Source organism: Convolutriloba macropyga, chromosome 9 (assembly GCF_964194025.1).
Source record: "Convolutriloba macropyga chromosome 9, txConMacr16.3, whole genome shotgun sequence".
NCBI lineage: Eukaryota > Metazoa > Xenacoelomorpha > Acoela > Convolutidae > Convolutriloba > Convolutriloba macropyga.
The window spans coordinates 26,525,006-26,544,364 of NC_134476.1; the positions used below are offsets into that span (position 1 = coordinate 26,525,006).

The 19,359-nt window shown below is 34.1% G+C and overlaps 2 protein-coding genes across 2 annotated transcripts in view; both read left to right on the forward strand.

Annotated features, from left to right (window-relative positions):
• LOC142345691 (uncharacterized) overlaps window positions 1-15,356 on the forward strand; it is a 29,592-nt gene extending 14,236 nt beyond the window's left edge. Inside the window, exon 2 of the mRNA XM_075397935.1 lies at window positions 14,726-15,356. Within this exon, the coding sequence (XP_075254050.1) occupies window positions 14,726-15,195 (470 nt within the window). The 3' untranslated portion in view covers window positions 15,196-15,356. The remainder of the gene's footprint in view (window positions 1-14,725) is intronic.
• A 36-nt stretch (window positions 15,357-15,392) lies between these two features.
• Window positions 15,393-16,257, forward strand: LOC142345692 (large ribosomal subunit protein uL10m-like). Its single transcript, XM_075397936.1, has one exon. It carries the CDS (start codon window positions 15,470-15,472, stop codon window positions 16,238-16,240), a length of 771 nt encoding a protein of 256 aa, XP_075254051.1. The 5' UTR covers window positions 15,393-15,469; the 3' UTR covers window positions 16,241-16,257.
• Window positions 16,258-19,359: the final 3,102 nt, after the last annotated feature.

A 19,359-nucleotide genomic window follows, 5' to 3' on the forward strand; every position in this document is an offset into this window, starting at 1 on the left:
TCCAAATTCCCATTGCGTACATTTTTTTTGAGATCGTCGTTGTTGAAATTGATAACTTCGATAGCACTTTTTTTAAAAGAATTTGCAAAAATCCGTTTTGGTTTGTAGTATTTTACTTTCGTGTATGTAATGGTATTTCTTTTGTCTGTTATTGGAGGCTGTTCTTTCAAGAGGCTGATAGTGTTGTCTTCAGTTGCTTCAGTTCTTTGACTTTTCGTTCAGTACTGGTTCTGCTATGGTTTTTTCAAATCAAAGATTTTGAATCGTATAGGAGCGCTGTCTTAAGATCTATTCACACATTTTCCTCATTTTTGAAGTCAAATTAGAGTGGTGATTTTGGTCACGCCGAAACAGGAAGTGGAGCGAAAAAGAGTGGTTTTGCGGCGTGAATTTTTTGCTCTAATTTTAAAGTGGATTGAGAAAAGAGTGTTTGAAAAAAAATTTGCTTTCTCGCTAGTGGTTTTTTGTTTACACGCGGCAATATCACTCTAGTTTTTACTGTTTCGATTTTTGATCATATTTTTTTCTAATTGGTTTTCCCAATCCATTCATAGTTCATTCCAGGTCTACTTTTTTGTTTAGTCAATGAGAATTCTTTGAATTGTACGTCAGGATTTGTCCTGCTCTGTTTTTTTAATTCGTCGTCTCCATCGATTATTCTTACGACCTGACTTCTTGGAATTGACTTTTTCAAGGTCTTCAGTGAAATCTACTGCTTTGCAGTTAAAATTTGCGTTCGTGACGTCATTTTTGTTTTTGGGTCAATTGCGTGACTTACCTCAGGCAAAAAAAAAATGACTTCTGAACTTATGGAACTTTAAATTTTATGAAGATTTACTAGTTAATAGTGTGCATCTAAGTAGTGCCAAACTTATTCGCCCTCATTCTTGATTAATAGTCTTGAGTTTTTGATTTCGAATATCAATTTTGAAAACGCTTTTTTTGGGCTTTTTCCTTATAGACCGTATGTGTCTAAAATTAAAGGACTGGTGGTCGATCTGTCAATCTTATTCCTTTAGTTGTTTCCATTCATGGAAGGCCGCAGGCGTCTATCGCGGCTATTTTGCGACAATCTGCTGGTTGTGTTAGTTTTTTTGGCATTATTCGGTCATTAATTGTGATGTCTAGAATTTTTTGATTTTGCTTGAAAAAGATTGACGTTGAGTTCATTAAAAATTTCAATTCTCAGTTTATTTTGATTCAATTTTTGATAGGACCATTTGATGTCACGATCACTTCAAATCTGCTTTTTGTTCATTCATTAATGCCATATCGAATGAATTGGGTACGTTTTTCTCTGTCATAGTGTTGCAATTTTTTTATTAAAGAGACTTATTTGATGCGCTTTCATTTTTTGTTCGCACTTTTACCATTTCCTATCAATGAGAAATCAAATTGGAGTAGTGATTTCGGTCACGTTGGAGCAGTAAAAGACGCGAAAGCGAGTAGTTTTAGGGCGTGGCTATTTCAAAGTGCTTTTTAAAGTTAAGTGAGAAAATATTGTTTAATGAGAATTTCCTGTTTTGGAGTTTTTTCAAAAGCAGAAAAATTTGACTTCTGTTATGGCTTTTTTCGTTTTCTGCACTAATTCTTTTAAAAGGCAATACGTGTGTTCTAATAATTAATAGTTTCAATAGTTTAAAACCCTCGAAGTGCAACAGAATGGTTTTCAAAGACCTTGACGCTATTTGTCATCATGATGTCAAGTAATTTTTGGATTTTGTTTTTAAAGTTTGCGGTGGTTTCGTTGTTTAGTCTCACCAATGATAGGTCTCATTAGCATTTATGATGCAAATTTGAATAAACGTACTGATTTCAGTTAAAAATTAACGGTTCCAGCGACTTTGACACTTTCTGTTTTCGAAAAATGTTATGGATTTAAGAATTTGCAAATTTCTGTAGTGTTTTTTACCTGTCACTTAGTCTGATTATGAACAGATCTAATTGGCTCTCTTATGATTTGCAGCTTGTTCAATTGGAAGGATTTTTTTCTGGCGATTTTCACTACTTTGACTACGCTTGCTTTCAAAAAGTAAGTTTTTCTGGCATTTTGCCCCTCTGTCACTTTTTTTAACGATACGTCTCATTAGCTTTTGGGTCAGGCATATTTGAGCTTATCCAGTGTTTTTCAATTCAAATTAACAGGTTTTAACGAATTCGACTGAACTTGTTTTCAAAATTTTTGTGATGTTCTTTTTTTGGTTTTCGCGGTTTCTTGTTGTTTTCGTGTTTATGTTGTTTTGTCACTTAGTCTCAATAATGACTGATCTCTTTGCTTTTCAAATTTTTGCTGAACCTTTTAATGCAGTTTTTTCATATCCAGTGGTTTTCAAGACTTCGACACGACTAGTGTTCATTTGAATTTTTGGAATATGATCTTCTTGTAATTGTTTTTGTTATCCTGTCGGTTAGTCTCATTACTTGATTGTTTTTAATGGTTGAATTTTTCGCTAATCGTTCAATTGGCTTTGAAAGCATTAGTTTTTTTTACAATTTTTGAACTTTTTGAGTGTTGCAGAATTCAAGCTTTAGTTTTTGTGTTTCATTAGCTTTGATGCCACTTATTTTCAGTGGCATTCGTGATGTGGGTTTTTGTCAATTGTTGTTTGTTGTCCAAATTCCCATTGTGTACATTTTTTTTGAGATCGTCGTTGTTGAAATTGATAACTTCGATAGCACTTTTTTTCTGAAAGAATTTGAAAAAATCCGTTTTGGTTTGTAGTATTTTACTTTCGTGCATGTATTGGTATTTCTTTTGTCTGTTATTGGAGGCTGTTCTTTTAAGAGGCTGATAGTGTTGTCTTCAGTTGCTTCAGTTCTTTGACTTTTCGTTCAGTACTGGTTCTGCTATGGTTTTTTCAAATCAAAGATTTTGAATCGTATAGGAGCGCTGTCTTTAGATCTGTTCACACATTTTCCTCATTTTTGAAGTCAAATTGGAGTGGTGATTTTGGTCACGCCGAAACAGGAAGTGGAGCGAAAAAGAGTGGTTTTGCGGCGTGAATTTTTTGCTCTAATTTTAAAGTGGATTGAGAAAAGAGTGTTTGAAAAAAAAATTGCTTTCTCGCTAGTGGTTTTTTGATTACACGCGGCAATATCACTCTAGTTTTTACTGTTTCGATTTTTGATCATATATTTTTCTAACTGGTTTTCCCAATCCATTCATAGTTCATTCCTGGTCTACTTTTTTGTTTAGTCAATGAAAATTCTTTGAATTGTACGTCAGGACTTGTCCTGCTCTGTTTTTTTTAATTCGTCGTCTCCATCGATGATTCTTACGACCTGACTTCTTGGAATTGACTTTTTCAAGATCTTCAGTGAATTCTACTGCTTTGCAGTTAAAATATGCGTTCGTGACGTCATTTTTGCTTTTGGGTCAATTGCGTGACTTAACTCTTGCAAAAAATGACTTCTGAACTTATGGAACTTTAAATTTTATTAACATTTACTAGTTAATAGTGTGCATCTAAGTAGTGCCAAACTTATTTGCCCTCATTCTTGATTTTTAGTCTTGCGTTTTTGATTTTGAATATCAATTTTTAGAACGTTTTTTTGGGTTTTTTTCCTTATAGACCGTATGTGTCTAAAATTGACAGTCCTAATATAACACAAAAAATCTAGTTGTCTATTAAAGGACTGGTGGTCGATCTGTCAATCTTATTCCTTTAGTTGTTTTAATTGATGGAAGGCCACAGGCGTCTATTGCGGCTATTTTCCGGCAATCTGCTGGCTATGTTTGTTAATTTTGCACTATACGGTCATTAATTTTGATGACTAGAATATTTTGATTTTGCTTGAAAAAGATTGACGTTGAGTTCATTAAAAAATCCAATTCTCGGGATATTTCAGTTCAATTTTCGTTAGGACCATCTGATCTCACGATCACTTCAAATCTGCTTTTTGTTCATTCGTTAATGCCATATCGACTGAATTGGGTACGTTTTTCTCTCTCATAGTGTTGCATTTTTTAAAGAATCTTTTATTTGATACGCTTTTATTTTTTGTTCACACTTTTACCATTTACTATCAATGAAAAGTCAAATTGGAGTAGTGATTTCGGTCACGCTAGAGCAGTAAAAGGAGCGAAAGCGAGTAGTTTTAGGGCGTGGCTATTGTAATGTGCTTTTTAAAGTTAAGTGAGAAAATGTTGTTTAAAGAGAATTTCCTGTTTTGAAGTTTTTTATGTGCAGTAAAAATTGACTTCTGTTTTGGCTCGTTTTTCATTTTCTGCACTAATTCATTTAAAAGGCAATACGTGTGTTCTAATAAATCATAGTTTTGATTGTTTAAAACCCTCGAAGTGCAACAGAATGGTTTTCAAAGACTTTGACTTTATTTGTCATCATGATGTCAAGTAATTTTTGGATTTTGTTTTTAAAGTTTGTGGTGGTTTTGTTATTTAGTCTCTCCAATGATAGGTCTCAATAGCATTTTTGATGAAAATTTGAATTAACGTATTGATTTCAGTTAAAATTAACTGTTCCAGCGACTTTGACACTATCTGTTTTCGAAAAGTGTTATGGATTTAAGAATTTGCAGTTTTCTGTAGTGTTTTTGACCTGTCACTTAGTCTGATTATGAGCAGCTCTAATTGACCCTCTTATGATGTACTGTTTGATCATCTTGAAGGATCTTTTTTTTTCTAGCGATTTTCACTACTTTGACAACGCTTGCTTTCAAAAAGTAAAGATTTTCTTGGATCCCCCTTTTTAATTTTTTGTTCTGTCACTTTTTTTAACGATATGTCTCCTTAGCTCTTGGGTCCGGCATATTTGATCTTATCTAGTATTTTTCAATTCAAAATAACGGGTTTTAGCGAATTCGACTGAACTTGTTTTCAAAAATTTTGTGATGTTCTTTTTTTGGTTTTCGCGAGTTCGTGTTGTTTTTGTTAGTTTGTCACTTAGTCTCAATAATGACTGATCTCTTCGCTTTCAAATTTCAGCTAAACCTTTTTATGCAGTTTTTTCATATCCATCGGTTTTCAAGACTTCGACACGACAAGTGTTCATGTGATTTTTTGGAATATGATCTTCTTGTAATTGTTTTTGTTATCCTGTCGGTTAGTCTCATTACTTGAATATTTTTAATGGTTTAATTTTTTGCTAATAGTTCAATTGGTTTTGAAAACATTTGTTTTTTTTACAATTTTTAATCTTTTTGATTGTTGCCTGCATTTTTTTTCCTTTTTTGAGTGGTCCGCAAGAATTGTTTTCTTTGAAGTTGATATATGCTTCTATTGATAGATAGCGCAATTGATGTTGCAGAATTCAAGCTTTAATTTTTTGTTTCATTAGCTTTGATGCCACTTATTTTCAGTTGCATTGGTGATGTGAGTTTTTGTCTATTGTTGTTTGCCGTCCAAATTCCCATTGTGTAAAGTTTTTTTGAGATCGTCTTTGTCGAAAATGATAAATTTGATAACACTTTTTTTTCTAAAAGTGTATGAAAAAATTCTTTTTTTTCTGTTTTTGTAGTATTTTGTTTACTTTCGTGTATGTAATGGTATTTATTTTGTCTGTTTTTGGAGGCTGTTCTTTTAAGAGGCTGATAGTGTTGTCTTCAGTTGCTTCAGTTCTTTGAATTTTCATGCAGTACTGGTGCTGCTATGGTTTTTTTTTCAAATCAAAGATTTTGAATCGTAAAGGAGCGCTGTCTTTTTTCTGTTCACACATTTTCCTCATTTTTTAAGTCAAATTGAAGTGATGATTTTGGTCACGCCGAAACAGGAAATGAAGCAAACAATCAAGTGGTTTTGCGGCGTGAAATTTTTTGCCATATGTTCAAATTAGAGAGAAAAAGGTTTTTGATCAAGAAATCGCGGTTTTTTTGTTTATTTTATCAAGACTTGTCCTGCTATGTTTTTTGTTTCGCTCGCGTGGTTAGTTTATGGTCACATGACTTACCTCACTTTCAAATATGAAATTCTATTTCAAATTGGTCTTTGCTTAATTTAATTATAGGTGTTAAGTATAACTCACTTTAATTGAAGGTTATTAAAAGGCAGCTGATAGAAACAACACATGTCATACAGATTTTTCTTAATTAAACTATGGGATTGCAGCTATTAGTAAAAAAACTCCAGATCACTTAATTCTCATCCTTTTCGCAGATCTATGGATCTATCGGAGCTATTTTCTGGCAATCTGCAGCTATATTTATTATTGTGTTTGCTACTGGGGGAGTTAAGTAACTGCGCAGGTCTATTAGAGGATAACTATTCCCTAGGGGTTCAAATCAATGAAACTGCTGACAAGACGTAAGTCATGACTCTGAAATTTGAGAATTCTGATAATTAATAATGGTTTTTTTCTTGTTGTTTGTTTGCGCATCCGGATAAAAGAAAGCTTTGTTTGTTGTTTTTTTTTGTGTGGATGCTGGTTCGCTGGTTTTTGGCAGGGCTTATTTTAACATTTAGCTATTTTTAAATAAGCCCTGGTTTTCGAACGTTTGTAAACGTTTCCCCATGTTTTCTTGTCGTAGATAAATCATTTTTTGTAACAAGATTTAATATAATAGCTATTTTTGATGCAAAATAATTTGCGAGCGATGTTTTTTTTACTGTTTCGAGTGCTTCCATTTTGCTTCGTCCATCTAACACGCCTCAAAAATTTCAATGAAGCATCTTCCACTCAGCCGGCGGTTCCGTATGCATGACATCTTTCATTCCTCTCCATGTTTAAGTTAGTCAAAGTGGCACTCGAACTTTTGTTCGTAAAATGTAACTTAAAATGTAAAATTAAGTTTTGTTTGAATAATTTCATGTTTAAGTTTCTTTAAGTTTGGTAGTTCGAAATCAAATCTGCGTGAAATCTTATGTCTCTTGTGCTCTTATTAAACTTGTGCTTTTACTACTTTTCACTATTCAATGTTCGTGAATAAATTTGAGCAATCCATTATCGTTGACGTCTTCTAATTGTTCTCGAACGACGTTTGAAGCAACAAGGCGGCTCGGTAATGTGCGATGGCACATAAGGTTCCGACCCCGCCCATCCACAATTTTGGCATAATTGTCTACCAAATGAGGAACAGATAGAAAAACCCAAAAAATATTTTTTGCGAATCCCAAAAAAGTCCAAGTCTTTTTCAAAAAATTCTGTATGAACGATAAGATAGCCTCCAAAGCAAATAACTCAGTGGAGTAAAAATTGATGCATTAGATTGCTGTAATATGTCAATATTAAGAAAGCGAGTCAAGACGAACAGCAAAATCAAACAACAACAACAACAAACATTAATTACATCAAAAAATTTATGTCCCTCTTAAAAACTAAATTTAATAAAAAAGTCAACATACCGTCAGATAAACCAAAAACTAAACAAAAATAACTTATAAATCACCAGAAAACATATGCGACTAGTCCATAAAAAGGTTTGGTAACAATTATACAAAAAAAGAACAAAAACAGTAAAGAAAAAAAAATTAACTTATTTTTTGAAACAGTTAACTACAAAGTAATAAATACCATTATGAATCAATTAATATTACCACAAATTTACGATTACCACTGTTTCTATAGAAGGGCATTAGGACCTGTCCTTATTCATTTTTTAAAGCGGCTAAAAAGAACAACAAAAAAACAAACAAAATTTCAATTGAAACTTGCCAGAAAACGCTGTCAAAACCGTCAAGCCATATTTTGGCCCTCAAAATATATTCGATTGCGCCTTCTACAAACAGTTATAATGTATGACGTGGCCATTCATTAGTAAGACTAAGTAACAAGTAGACAAAAAAGCGAAGTGCTAAAATAATACTTTCAATTTTTTTTTGCGAAACAAAATTACGTTCAATGTCATGAAAGGCATTAATTACAAAAAGAACTATATAAATAGGGTCGTTTATTCATGAAAAAGAAGCCCTCAAGACCTGCAATTATCCAGAATATTTCTTGAATCTACAAAAAGAACGTCAAATATGACAAAAATCAAATTAATTTACTTTTTTTTTGTGAAAAACCGGTGTCGAAGCCAGTAAGGTCATAACAAATTCTTTAAAGATTTTGGGACACCAATCCCTTTTATTCCCTGGACACCCATAATGTCATATTTGACCTGTAATTAACTAACGAGATTGGGTAACAAAAAGAAACATAAAAAGAACAAAATTGCGAAATTGAAAAGTTTTTTTTTAATTTTGGAAAACGATTGTTTTCAAAGTCATGAAAGACATCAGCTATCTACTAATATGAGAATATCGGTTCTTCTATTTTTCCATGAAAAGCCAATGAAAGCTATCACTATACAGGAAATTTCGTACGACCGAAACGACAAAGTATAAATGACAGTTAGACAAAATTTAAAAAATTCAATTGATTTCTTCAAGAAAGAGGCGTCGAGGCCGTTAAAACGATGATGTATATCTTTCACGATTTAAATATGTGCCTTATTCTGAACGCTAATAATGTGACATGAGAACTGTGATAATGTGATAATGTGACAAAATTAGAAAACGTGAAAAACTGGCAAATATCAAAACAAACAAAAATCTGAAATCTTGTAGTATCAAAGCCAGAAAACAATAACTTCAGGCTTAAAACTGCAACCGAGAATAAATGTTAAATCAGTAGAAAAAAATAAATATTCCTCTTGCTGAAACTAAGCTGGAAGTTGAACAAATTAAGAAAAAAATAGAGGAAAAGTTAATTAAGCCATTATTTACTGAAAAGTCTATTATTTTTTTTCAAAAAAAGAGACGACCATAAACTTTCAAGTAAAAAACTAAATGCATTAGCTTCGAGCTGCTTAGTAAGCGAATTGGTTGGACCTATCACTCCTGAGCTTTGATTTGATATGTTCTGTTCTTTATTATTTAAAAAAAGGTCTTGTTTTTTTAAAAAAAAGACCGACTGATTACAACCCGATTTTTTCGGATTGTAACAGTCCAAGAATGGCCCAAAACTATCCCTGCTAATGCTTATTGTCCGTTAGGAACAAATGATTTTTCGAATGTTGTAGATATAGATAATTTGTTAGTTAAAAACTCAAAATAAATTCTGCATTTTTGATAATCAACGAGTAAAGTTAGCAAAAAAGGCAAAGTTTTAACTACAGAGCACTCTCAGCGGACTCTGAAGTAGAAATAGCCCCCCTCTGAGTGTACATAGATTGTATGAGTGTTGTTTGGGGGTGTACTGTCGGCAAATTTAATCAAAGTGGACTAAAGTAGCTTATTTCGTGTTGTTTTTTGATGAAAAAGGCTAAATTTTGAAATGTTTATCCAGATTTTTTTGACCAAAAAAAAAATTAAATTAAGACAATGAACAATGCTTGTTCGTCTTCAAAATTAAAATAAACGACACTATTCTTAAAAATTATAGCAAATTTTAGCAAAACTGACGAAAATTTAGGAAAAAATTCCGGAAAATGTGTATAAAATCAACGTGAATTCACTCTACTTTTCTCAGAAGTTTAAACCTCGATAACTCCCTGTGGAAAACGAAATTTAAAAAAATCTTTTTAATTCCATTTTCTACGCTGGACGAGCTTTCTAATGATACCAGTCTCGACTCTCTACGATGAATATATCGATCGGCGAAAATTCACGGAGCAAAAAATACCCATTTGAGTATATAGTTCCTCCCCCCTCAAGAGGGTCGGAACAATTATTGTATTGTTTTAAATAATGGAAATGTTAAGCAATTTTCAATTCAAATCTTGCTGAATAGATTTTAAGTGATTGCTGTTTGCTGAAAACTGACAAATGTGTGTCTATATTTTCTCCTTGAGTGTTTTCTCATTAATAGCGGCCTTTTGCGGGACAAATTTTCAGACGATTCTCCTTTTTAGCTGGATCAAGACTTTAGTAGTGACTTTAAGCTGACTTTAGTAGTGTTTCAAGAGCTCATTGTGCTGCAGTTGATGAGAAGGCCAAATTTCAAATGTGAAGAGGTCTGTTTTTGAGCCGATGAATGTGCAGTTCCTTATTTTAGTCAAAAATTTTTGAAAAGAATTTAGGCAAATGGTTCTGCAAGTTTTGCAATCAATAAGGATTTTATTTCAGCTAAATTTTCTTGCATGCTTGCTCTGCAATGCGTATAGGAAATGTCAAATTCAAGATAAAAATTTGAAGTAAATTTTGGCATATTTTGAAATTTTTGTCGTATTTCGAGTTTTCCCGCTCTTAGAGACAAATTTTCATAGCTTGCGTGTGGGTTAGCGGTCAGATTTTATTTCAGGACTATCTTGAAGAACCTGACAAACTGTTAGATACCTTCCAAATGTTTTGTCTTTTGACTCCTTCTGTTGAGTCCAATATTAGTGTTTTGCTAGACTGCAAGTTGTGCTGTTGATTTGGGCTAACAGTAATTGATGTTTAAGACATGAGTATCAACATAGACAAAAATACCCATGATTTTGAATGAAATTGTTTTTTCTCTATTTTTCTGTGGAAGTGTTTTTTGTCTATTTTCTTAATGCTCAGTTTCTCGGCTGGTTAGTTTAGGATTGTTTAGTTTGTCGTTGATTAATAGCCGCCCTCATCTTCTCAGCCGGCTATTATAGCGCTCCTATTTTTTACAATTCAAAGAATTTGAATTGTATTGGGGCGCTGTCTTTTTTTTAAGATCTGTTCACACATTTTCATGATTTTTCAAGTCAAATTGGAGTAGTGATTTTGGTCACGCCGAAACAGGAAATGGAGCGAAAAAGCGAGTGGTTTTGCGGCGTGAATTTTTTTCGCTCTAATTTTAAAGTAGAGTGAGAAACGGGGTTTGAACAAAAATTCGGTTTCTCGGTTGTGGTTTTTTGTTCACATGCGGCAATTTAACTCTGATTTTTACAGTTTTTTCGATTTTTTGGATCGGATTTTTCTAAATGGTTTTCCCAATCCATTAACAGCTCATTCTAGGCCTAGCTTTTTGTTTTAATTAAACTTTCATTTCTCGGTAGTGGTTTTTTGTTCACATGCGGCATTTTGACATTGATTTTCTGTTTATTTCTAATTTTTTTATCTGATTTTTTAAAATGGTTTTCTCAATTCACTCATAGTCCATTCTAGGTCTATTTTTTCTGTTTAGTCAATGAAAATTCTTTGAATTGTACGTCAGGACTTGTCCTGCTATGTTTTTTTACTTCGTCGAATAAAAAAATGTTTCGCTTTACCTCATTTTGCCGCTTTTTCGACATTTTGCGTGAAATCTTTTTGACTTCTCTAGGCTAGTTTCTCTCTTCTCTCATTCTGCTAAAAGTGAATTTGAACATCAGTTGCTAAGCAAAGCAATTCAAAATGAACAGAGTCAGAAGTAGAAACGGGATAAACCCATAAAGCTCAATTTTAGATGCCCGCTATTTGAACGTCGTTCCTATAAGTCTTAGTTACCATCTCTAGTGCTTATTGGTTTTAATAGTAACCTCTGAAGCCTCTCTCTAAGAAACAGAAGTACGTTATGTTCAACTGCGAAATGCCATCAAAATAAATCGGACTTAAAAAATGTTTTTGTACAAAAATCTTTTTTTTTCAATATATTCTATTCGTTCAATCCCAATCATGCTTATGGAATCAACGGCGGCTATTTTCCGGCAATCTGCCGGGTATGTTTTCTTTGGATTTCAGGGTTTGTTTTGTTGTTTTCTCTTTGTCAAACAATTTTGTTTTGCCTCAGCGAATTTTCTTTCAACTTTTTGCGTGAAACTTTTTGACGTCTCTAGGATATTTCGTTCTTCGTTTATTCTGCTCAAAGTGCTTTAAACAGCCGTTACTAAGCGTTTAATCAAAAGCTGTTGCGCACTAACCTTTAAGGATGCTTATTCGGTGTTTTGAGGGTAATATTAGACGTAATGAACTAGAATTATCGCCATTGTACAAGGACTTATTATGGTTGTTGCATAGTGCGATTTTAGCAGATATAATTTTGATACAATTAATTAATAGCTTTTTATTCAGATACGTGATATATCCACTAGTTGCCTTGTATTTTATCACTTTTTCCTGCTATATTTAAGATCTGTCAATGTTTATTATAACTCGGAAACTTCCAGTTCAATCTTTAATTATTTTATCCAATTTTATAAAGAATATTCAAAGATAAGTTTTGCTAGTTTTACTGATATTTCAAGACTAAATTATCAACTGATTGTCGAACTGGTTCTCCGGTGTTCCGGTGATCGTAGATTCCGCAGAGTTGTACCTCGAGTTGTATTGGTCCTTCGCAAATATTTACTGATCTTTAAGTAGGGCAATTTCTGGCTTTTGTACGTTCCTTGATGTTAGCTGAGTACATATTCAATTTCCGTTTTAGCACCTACTTTATCAGTATAACTACTTCACCAAGTACATAACTTCCCATAACCTTATTTACCAATTATAAAAATTGATCTTCATCGAACCTAAAAGGTAAATACTGAGGCTCTTAGATAACTAATATGTTTATCAGTAATCTATCAATCTGCGATTGTTTTTAATTAACATAAACAAATTAGAGGTTGCAGTCCTAAATGGTAATACGGCTTGAAATGGTTTAACTATGGCTTAAAACTATCTGATTATGAACTAAATTATAGCACTTTATATGGATATATAAGGCAACACATCACGTAACTATGAGGCACGAAATAGGGGCGTGACAACAGCTTTAGATTGAAGCAACATAATATCATAAGAGTCAGTAGTTTTCGATGCCCAGTATTTGAACTTCGTTCTAGTTAATCTTAGTTATCAGGTCAAATGTTCATTGATAATCTTGCTTTTCCTTGTGTTCTCTCGTTAAGAAACAAGGGTGGGTCTTACTACGAAATCCCATCAAAATAGAATGCAATTCAATGATTATTTTTGGAAAACAATTATTATTTTCTGGTGTTTGTCTCAATCGGGGTTAAGGTTCTGGTAATTTGTCGGTTAGTTGCTCTCAAACGAAGTTCGTAGCAAATATGTGAACGTGTTTGTCTGTTTTATGCAACTTTTTTGCTTAAGCGTTTTTGCGTTTTTCTTCGATAACATTCTTTGACTTCTCAAGTGACTTTTTCATGCTTTCGTTTTTTCATTTTTGAGTGATCTCTTTCGCGCTCACAAGTAAAATTTGTTGCTAACATAAAGTCGATTGCAGCATAGCAAGAAGAAGGGCCTGATGGCTGGGTGCGCAGTGCTTCTGGCGAAGGATCGGGATCCATAGTTTGAATCCCGGCTAGGTTAACTATTTTTTACCCATTAAAATTTATCCAGGCTACAGCCGTTGAATTGAATAGCCTCGACTGTCGTTTGAGAGCAATTCTTCCTACATTAGTTGGTTTATGTTTAAAACGCCGCCTCAGCTTCTCAGCTGGCTATTAAAGCGGTCCTATTTTTGCAATTCAAAGAATTTGAATTGTATTGCGGCCCTGTTTTTTTAAGATCTGTTCACGCCGAAACAGGAAATGGAGCAAAAAAGCGAGTTGTTTTGCGGCGTGAAATTGTTTTGCTCTAATTTTAGCTCTAGATTTTCTCTAATTAGAGTGAGAAAACGGTGTTTGAACAAAAATTCGCTTTCTCGCTAGTGGTTTTTTGTTCACATGCGGCAATTTCACTTTGATTTTTACTGACTTTTCGATTTTTGGATCGAATTTTTTTCTAAATCGTTTTTCCAATTCATTCATGGTTCATTCTAGGCCTAGTTTTTTGTTTGAACCAAATTTCTTTTTCTAGCTAGTGGTTTTTTGTTCACAAGCGGAATTTTGACTTTGATTTTGTTTTTTTTATTTTTTTTAGAAATTGTTCTCTCATTCACTCAATGAAAACTCTTTGGGTTGTTCGTCAGGACTTGTCCTGCTATGTTTTTTTAATTCGTCGAACTAAAATTTTTTTCTTTACCTTAGTTCACAGCTTGTTCAACATTTTGCGTGAAATCTTTTTGACTTCTCTAGGCTAGTTGCTTTTCTTGCTCATTCTGCTAAAAGTTTTTTTTAGACAGCAGATGCGCAGCAAAGCAATTTCAAATGAACAGAGACAGTATCAAGAAACGAAATCAAATAGAAAGGGGATAAACCCATAAAGCCCAGTTTTAGATGCCTTTTACTCGAACTTGGTTCTTATAAGTCTTAGTTACCATCTCTAATGCTTGTTGGTACAGATACTAGCTGCTGTATCGTCTCACTATGAAACAGCAACCTGTTTAACTACAAAATGACATCAAAATTGTTTGCACTTTAAAATTGTTTTCCTACAAAAATGTTTTTTTCTTCTTTCAATCTCACTCGTGGTTATGGGAATCAACGGGGGTTATTTTTCGGCAATCTGCTGGGTATGTTCGTTTTTATGACAGTTAGAGCATTTAATGTTCTATTTGAGTTTAAATTGATTTGAATGACCATCAAGAGATCGAAAATGGAATGTTTATGCAAATGAGCTTGAAAACAGTTTTCCGTGTCTATTTGTTACTTTGTTAACTAATGCATCAACTTTCGAAGTTCAACCAACTTCACTGTATACATTTTAATGTTTAGGGACACTTCTGGTATGAAAGCGTTTGCTGTTAAGTTTTTAGGGATAGATTTTTAATAAATTTTCTTAAAGATTAAATTCATCAACTCATTTCTGTTTATTTTGTAACGCATATGCTACAGCAAATCTCTTCGTCCGCTAATGCGGCAATATGTCTTCGAAGTTTAATTTTAGGAGTATTTTTCTGGTTATATTGAGCACTTCTTTTCATTTTTGAGCCCGTCCGTCATCAAGTGAAGCAGGCTGCAATCAAAATCCCCGTTGTATGAGGGAATTTTGACGATATAATCAGTTTAGGCACTTTTAATTTAGGCACTGCTTCAACTGAAGAAAGCATCATCAGCTCCAAGAGCGCTACGCTTTCCCCACCGTCTATGTTTCAAGTACCTCCATACAACACTCTCAACAGTACACCTGTGAATGCCAACAGTACACTTCAGCTGCCCTCTCATCCCGGTCAGAACAGGTCACCACAAAACGATGCATCTAGATCTATATCGAATGACCCGTTACAGTTCTGTAGCATCGACTCAACTCATTGCTCATTTTATGACAGCTTCGCGTCCTTTTCAATCTCTCAACACCAAAATGGAGCAAGCAGTTTTATAACAGGAGCTAATAGTAATCATAACCAGTTCTCTAATGTGAATATCGGTCATACTAATGGTGGATATGGAAGTGGTTTTCAGAATTTACACCATTATTCGTCCATTACGGCGTCTAGATTCCCGCTTGTGTTAGAAAATATCGAAATGAGTGAACAAGAGGAAGGCGAGGATTAAAAATCATTCAGCGAAACCTGAAAAACCAAAACTGCGAAGATTTGAAGTAATTTGAAGCATGGCTGATGTAATACTTTTCTATGTTCTTCTAGTTAATATTAAAATCACTAGAGTAGCTACATTATATTAATGTTAGTAATTGAATTAGTAGGTGTTGAGAATTCGTTGTAACTTTAGAAATTTGTTTTAGTGGAATTAATGGATCTCCCAAAACTTTTTTGGCGATAAACCATCAAAAAACAAATTGAAGTTAATAATTTTTCAGTGTACTGAAATGTTTGCGCTGAGAAATCTGTTTCTTAACCCGCGTCCTGCTCAGATACAGTGTGTTGCTGGAATTAAACATAGAAACCGAACTCCGAGAGTGCGATCAATCCAGACCAAAGGCAAGGGACGTGTGAAGCCATTTAGGCGAATGATTCTTGATACTCTTATAGACTGGCAGAAACCAGAGGAACCCAGACCTCTTTGGGAAACCTGTGATCGGAGGTTTTATGACCCAACATTGGAAGAGAACCCACCTTTGCATCCGTATGAACAAATTCAAGTGCAGCAATTGCTAGATCAATTGAGTACAGCAAAAATGGCAGTCGCGTTTTTCAACTTAAACATGAGTGAAGAAACACGTGAAGTTTACTTTTACAAGTTTAGATATCACGGATTTAGCTTCATTTCACGTCCTTCTAGAATATTCGAACATGCGTTACGAGACACGAAGTTTGTCAACATGACCAGTTTACTCACTGGAGTAATGCCTATTTTGGTTTTGTCAGAAAGCGAAGAAAATGTGAAAGATCTTTTCAAACTGGTCAGAAATGATTCAAATCTACTGATGCTGGGAGGATTTTATTCAGATCGGTTGCTAAGTTTGAAAGGGTTAGAACAGGCGTCCAAATCGAAAGACTTGAATAGTTTGAGAGCCGAAACTGTTGCTATCACTCAGTCACAATCAAGTTCGCTATTAATGGCATTGCAACAACAGCAAATGTTGCTGTGTAAGCAGCTGGAACAAATTACAAATTTAGATGTTTTGAAAAAAGCTTGAATTTACTTTTGACCCAATTTTCTCAATCTGGCCAGCATTTAAAATATTTTAGTCCAATTGGTACACAACTTTTTGTATATTTGTCGCAGCCTAGTGAGCTAATGCACAAATTGATCACTATATCGGGCTCAGTAGAGGCGAGGATAAGCGGAATTGAATCTAAGTCCGGCACTAATCTATGAGGTATTAAAGTAATTTCATAATTATTTTAACGATCTACCCAAAATTGCCAAAACGGGAGTGACTTTTCAGTGACTCAGTTCTTCTGTTGGTTTTTGAACTAATAGTTGAAGAAAAATAATCTTTTAATGCAGTAGTTTTTGACGTTCAATTAAGTGTTCACAATACAGGTTTGAATTCAAAATTTTTACTAAGGAGAAAGTTAGAAATTTTGGCAGGACAAAAATTTGTCGAACGTGAAAGAACTCAGGCCTTACTTGGACATAAGTTTTTAAGCTATTTACGAAAGGTAGATCTCAACTGGCAAGTGGTAACTTTTAAATAGTACAACTGTTAATGTTCATGTCAGACAGGACAGGCGAGATGTAGAATAATGACTGGAAATTCGAAAGACCAGCCTAGGGGAAGAACTATAGTTCCCGTTTAGCGTACGCTGAAAACTTTGATACCCAAAAAATCTAAAACAACTGGTCGATAAATTCGGCAGCACACACAATTTAAAATTACACAAGAGGGAATTTTTTACTTGGAATTGGGCGCTCTTTTAGAACGAGCTTTTAATGGCAAAACCTTAATGGCTTCTGCCTTACATTAATAGACGACCGTGATTAGCAAATGATATATTTGTTCTGCGGAGATCGATAGTCGTGAAAAGAACTTCTTAATGACTTATTTCTGAAATTTTTGATAACATTAACATTTCTTGTTGCCACAAGATTTAGTCAAAATTTGTCATAGAGAAGAACAAGGGGCTTTACAAAATCCATTAGTGAAGGCGTGGAAAACAATTGCTTTTCCATTCCTCCTTTGATTTATATTTGTGAACTAAATCTCTAGGATCACATTATATTGCCGGAAGAAGATTAGCTCTAAAAACGTGTTGGTGTTTTCTTGTATCAAGTCTGCTACAACTTTTAGAAAGAGTTAATCTGTGTTTCTTTCCGTAGTTTAGAAACTGACAGTTTCTGACAGACAAAAAATTACATACTGACGTGAATCAAGAATAGCAAGACCATTTTTAAGAAAGCTAGCCTCAACTCGTTATAAGGAATAAAGACCGATGCAAAGTAATTGTTATAAGCATGTTTTGCATTTGTATCCTTTAACTTGATTATCTTGATTAGGTTTCAAACGTCAGTTAAAGTTTTTTGAGATGCTAAGTGCGTTTTAATGCATCATTTGCATTCTAGCAATTTGCAAATTTCGATTTTTTTTGGCCCATAGTGAAAGAAAATAGGCCCATAGTGCTATTTCAATTGTGATCGGACAATCTTTTGAGTTTGAGTTCTGCCGGGCTGTTGAGAGTTTGTTTTATAACTGGGTTGATTCAGAAGAGACAAATGCAGGACATAATGCTCTTCTACAAGAGCTAGGGAATCTAAAATTAACCCTCTTCTGAAAATTTCTCATAAACAATCTCTTTAAAAATATGTTTTCAAGCTTTCTCTTAACAAAACTTTCTCGTAAGAGAAAATTTCTCGATATTGCGTCATTTCATCTACAGTTATCCTTTGCTGGGTGAGAAAAATGTCATTGGATTTCCAGCCAATTGGCTCTAATTTAATTTAACCTCAGAAAAATTGTTAAGGAATGCTTCTTTGTGAACTTAACTAAAAATTCTGTAAGTATTATGTTGTGATCTGGAAACCAGGAGCTTAAGTTGCTGCGAAGAATATCTTGACTAGAGTTTGTTAAAATAATTGATCCCAAATTGAACTGATTAATCGTGGCTTTTCGCTTTCCTGTGTTCTGAATAAATTTTCAGTTTGTTCATTTGAAATTAAATGTCACCGTTAACAATGAGTCGATTTTCTTTTTCACTCTGAGAAATAGCATAATCGTCTCAGTAGGCTGATTAAAACTGTTTACTGTTAAATTGCTCTCGTATGAGAACCAAATATTTTAAATGTCTGTTCTATGCAATTTTTGTGCTTGATCGTTTTGCGCTTTTCTTCTAGAATAATCTTTGACTTCTCAAGTGATTTTCACTCACTTCTCGGTTTTTGAGTGGTTTAATTGCTCTCATCATTCGGAAATAAAGTTTGTTGTTCAAAAAAACCGATTGTTAGAGACTTGATGACAAGGCCATGATAGCCGAGAGGTTAATACCTCCGTAGAGGTGAAGGAAATCGCACCCAGGAGGTCGGGGTGCGAACTCTACCTTAGACTAATGTTTTTGCACCCGTATTTTTTCTAAGCTACAGCCCCCGAATTAATTGCGCCGCGTGTCATTCGAGAGCAATTTTTTCGACGTTAGTGGGTTTACGTTCTTTTTCGTGATGTTAGTTGGAGGGCAGTACATTATAAGGATAATTAGAAAGTGCGGAAAAAGTAAAATAAGAAAAAATCTTCACTGGGTACATTTGTCTGCACTTCAGCAAGAAAAGCTTTTTGAACTACTAAAAGGAACACGGATGCCGCTTTTGCCATCAGTTTTGTTCTCCACAATGTGTTGCTGACTCTTTAAGATTTACATGTCTGATATCTGAACCTAGCTGTTAGCAGTAATATCGGGTTTTCTGTGATGAGGAAGTTATCTATTTTAATATAGGACTATGTTGTCAGAAGAGAACCACAGTTTAAAGCTGCAACCTATATGATATCACTTTCACCTAGTCAATGGCTGTTTGAGCCATTTTCCTCTAATGTTGAACAGACAACGCCTATCTCGTACGATTCAACGTACGCTTCTCCGGTCTTAACTATATATGCTGCGGCACAACTTGGAATTCATTTTTCTCAAAACTCTTTCAAAGATAGCATATTGGAAGATGCACGTGTTTGGTATGGGCTTATTTTTAGCGCCTAAAACACTAAATAATCAGCCACTCATCGAACCATAACACGAAAACGCGGTTCCCGGGTTGAAATTCTGTTGCCGAGTTTTGTACGAAATTAGTCGATTTTTCAGCTCTAATTTCATCTACAGGGGCTCCTAT

Bases quoted from the DNA above. Each gene is read 5' to 3' on its own strand.
- LOC142345692 (XM_075397936.1), top strand. From the start codon at position 15,470: ATGTTTGCGCTGAGAAATCTGTTTCTTAACCCGCGTCCTGCTCAGATA.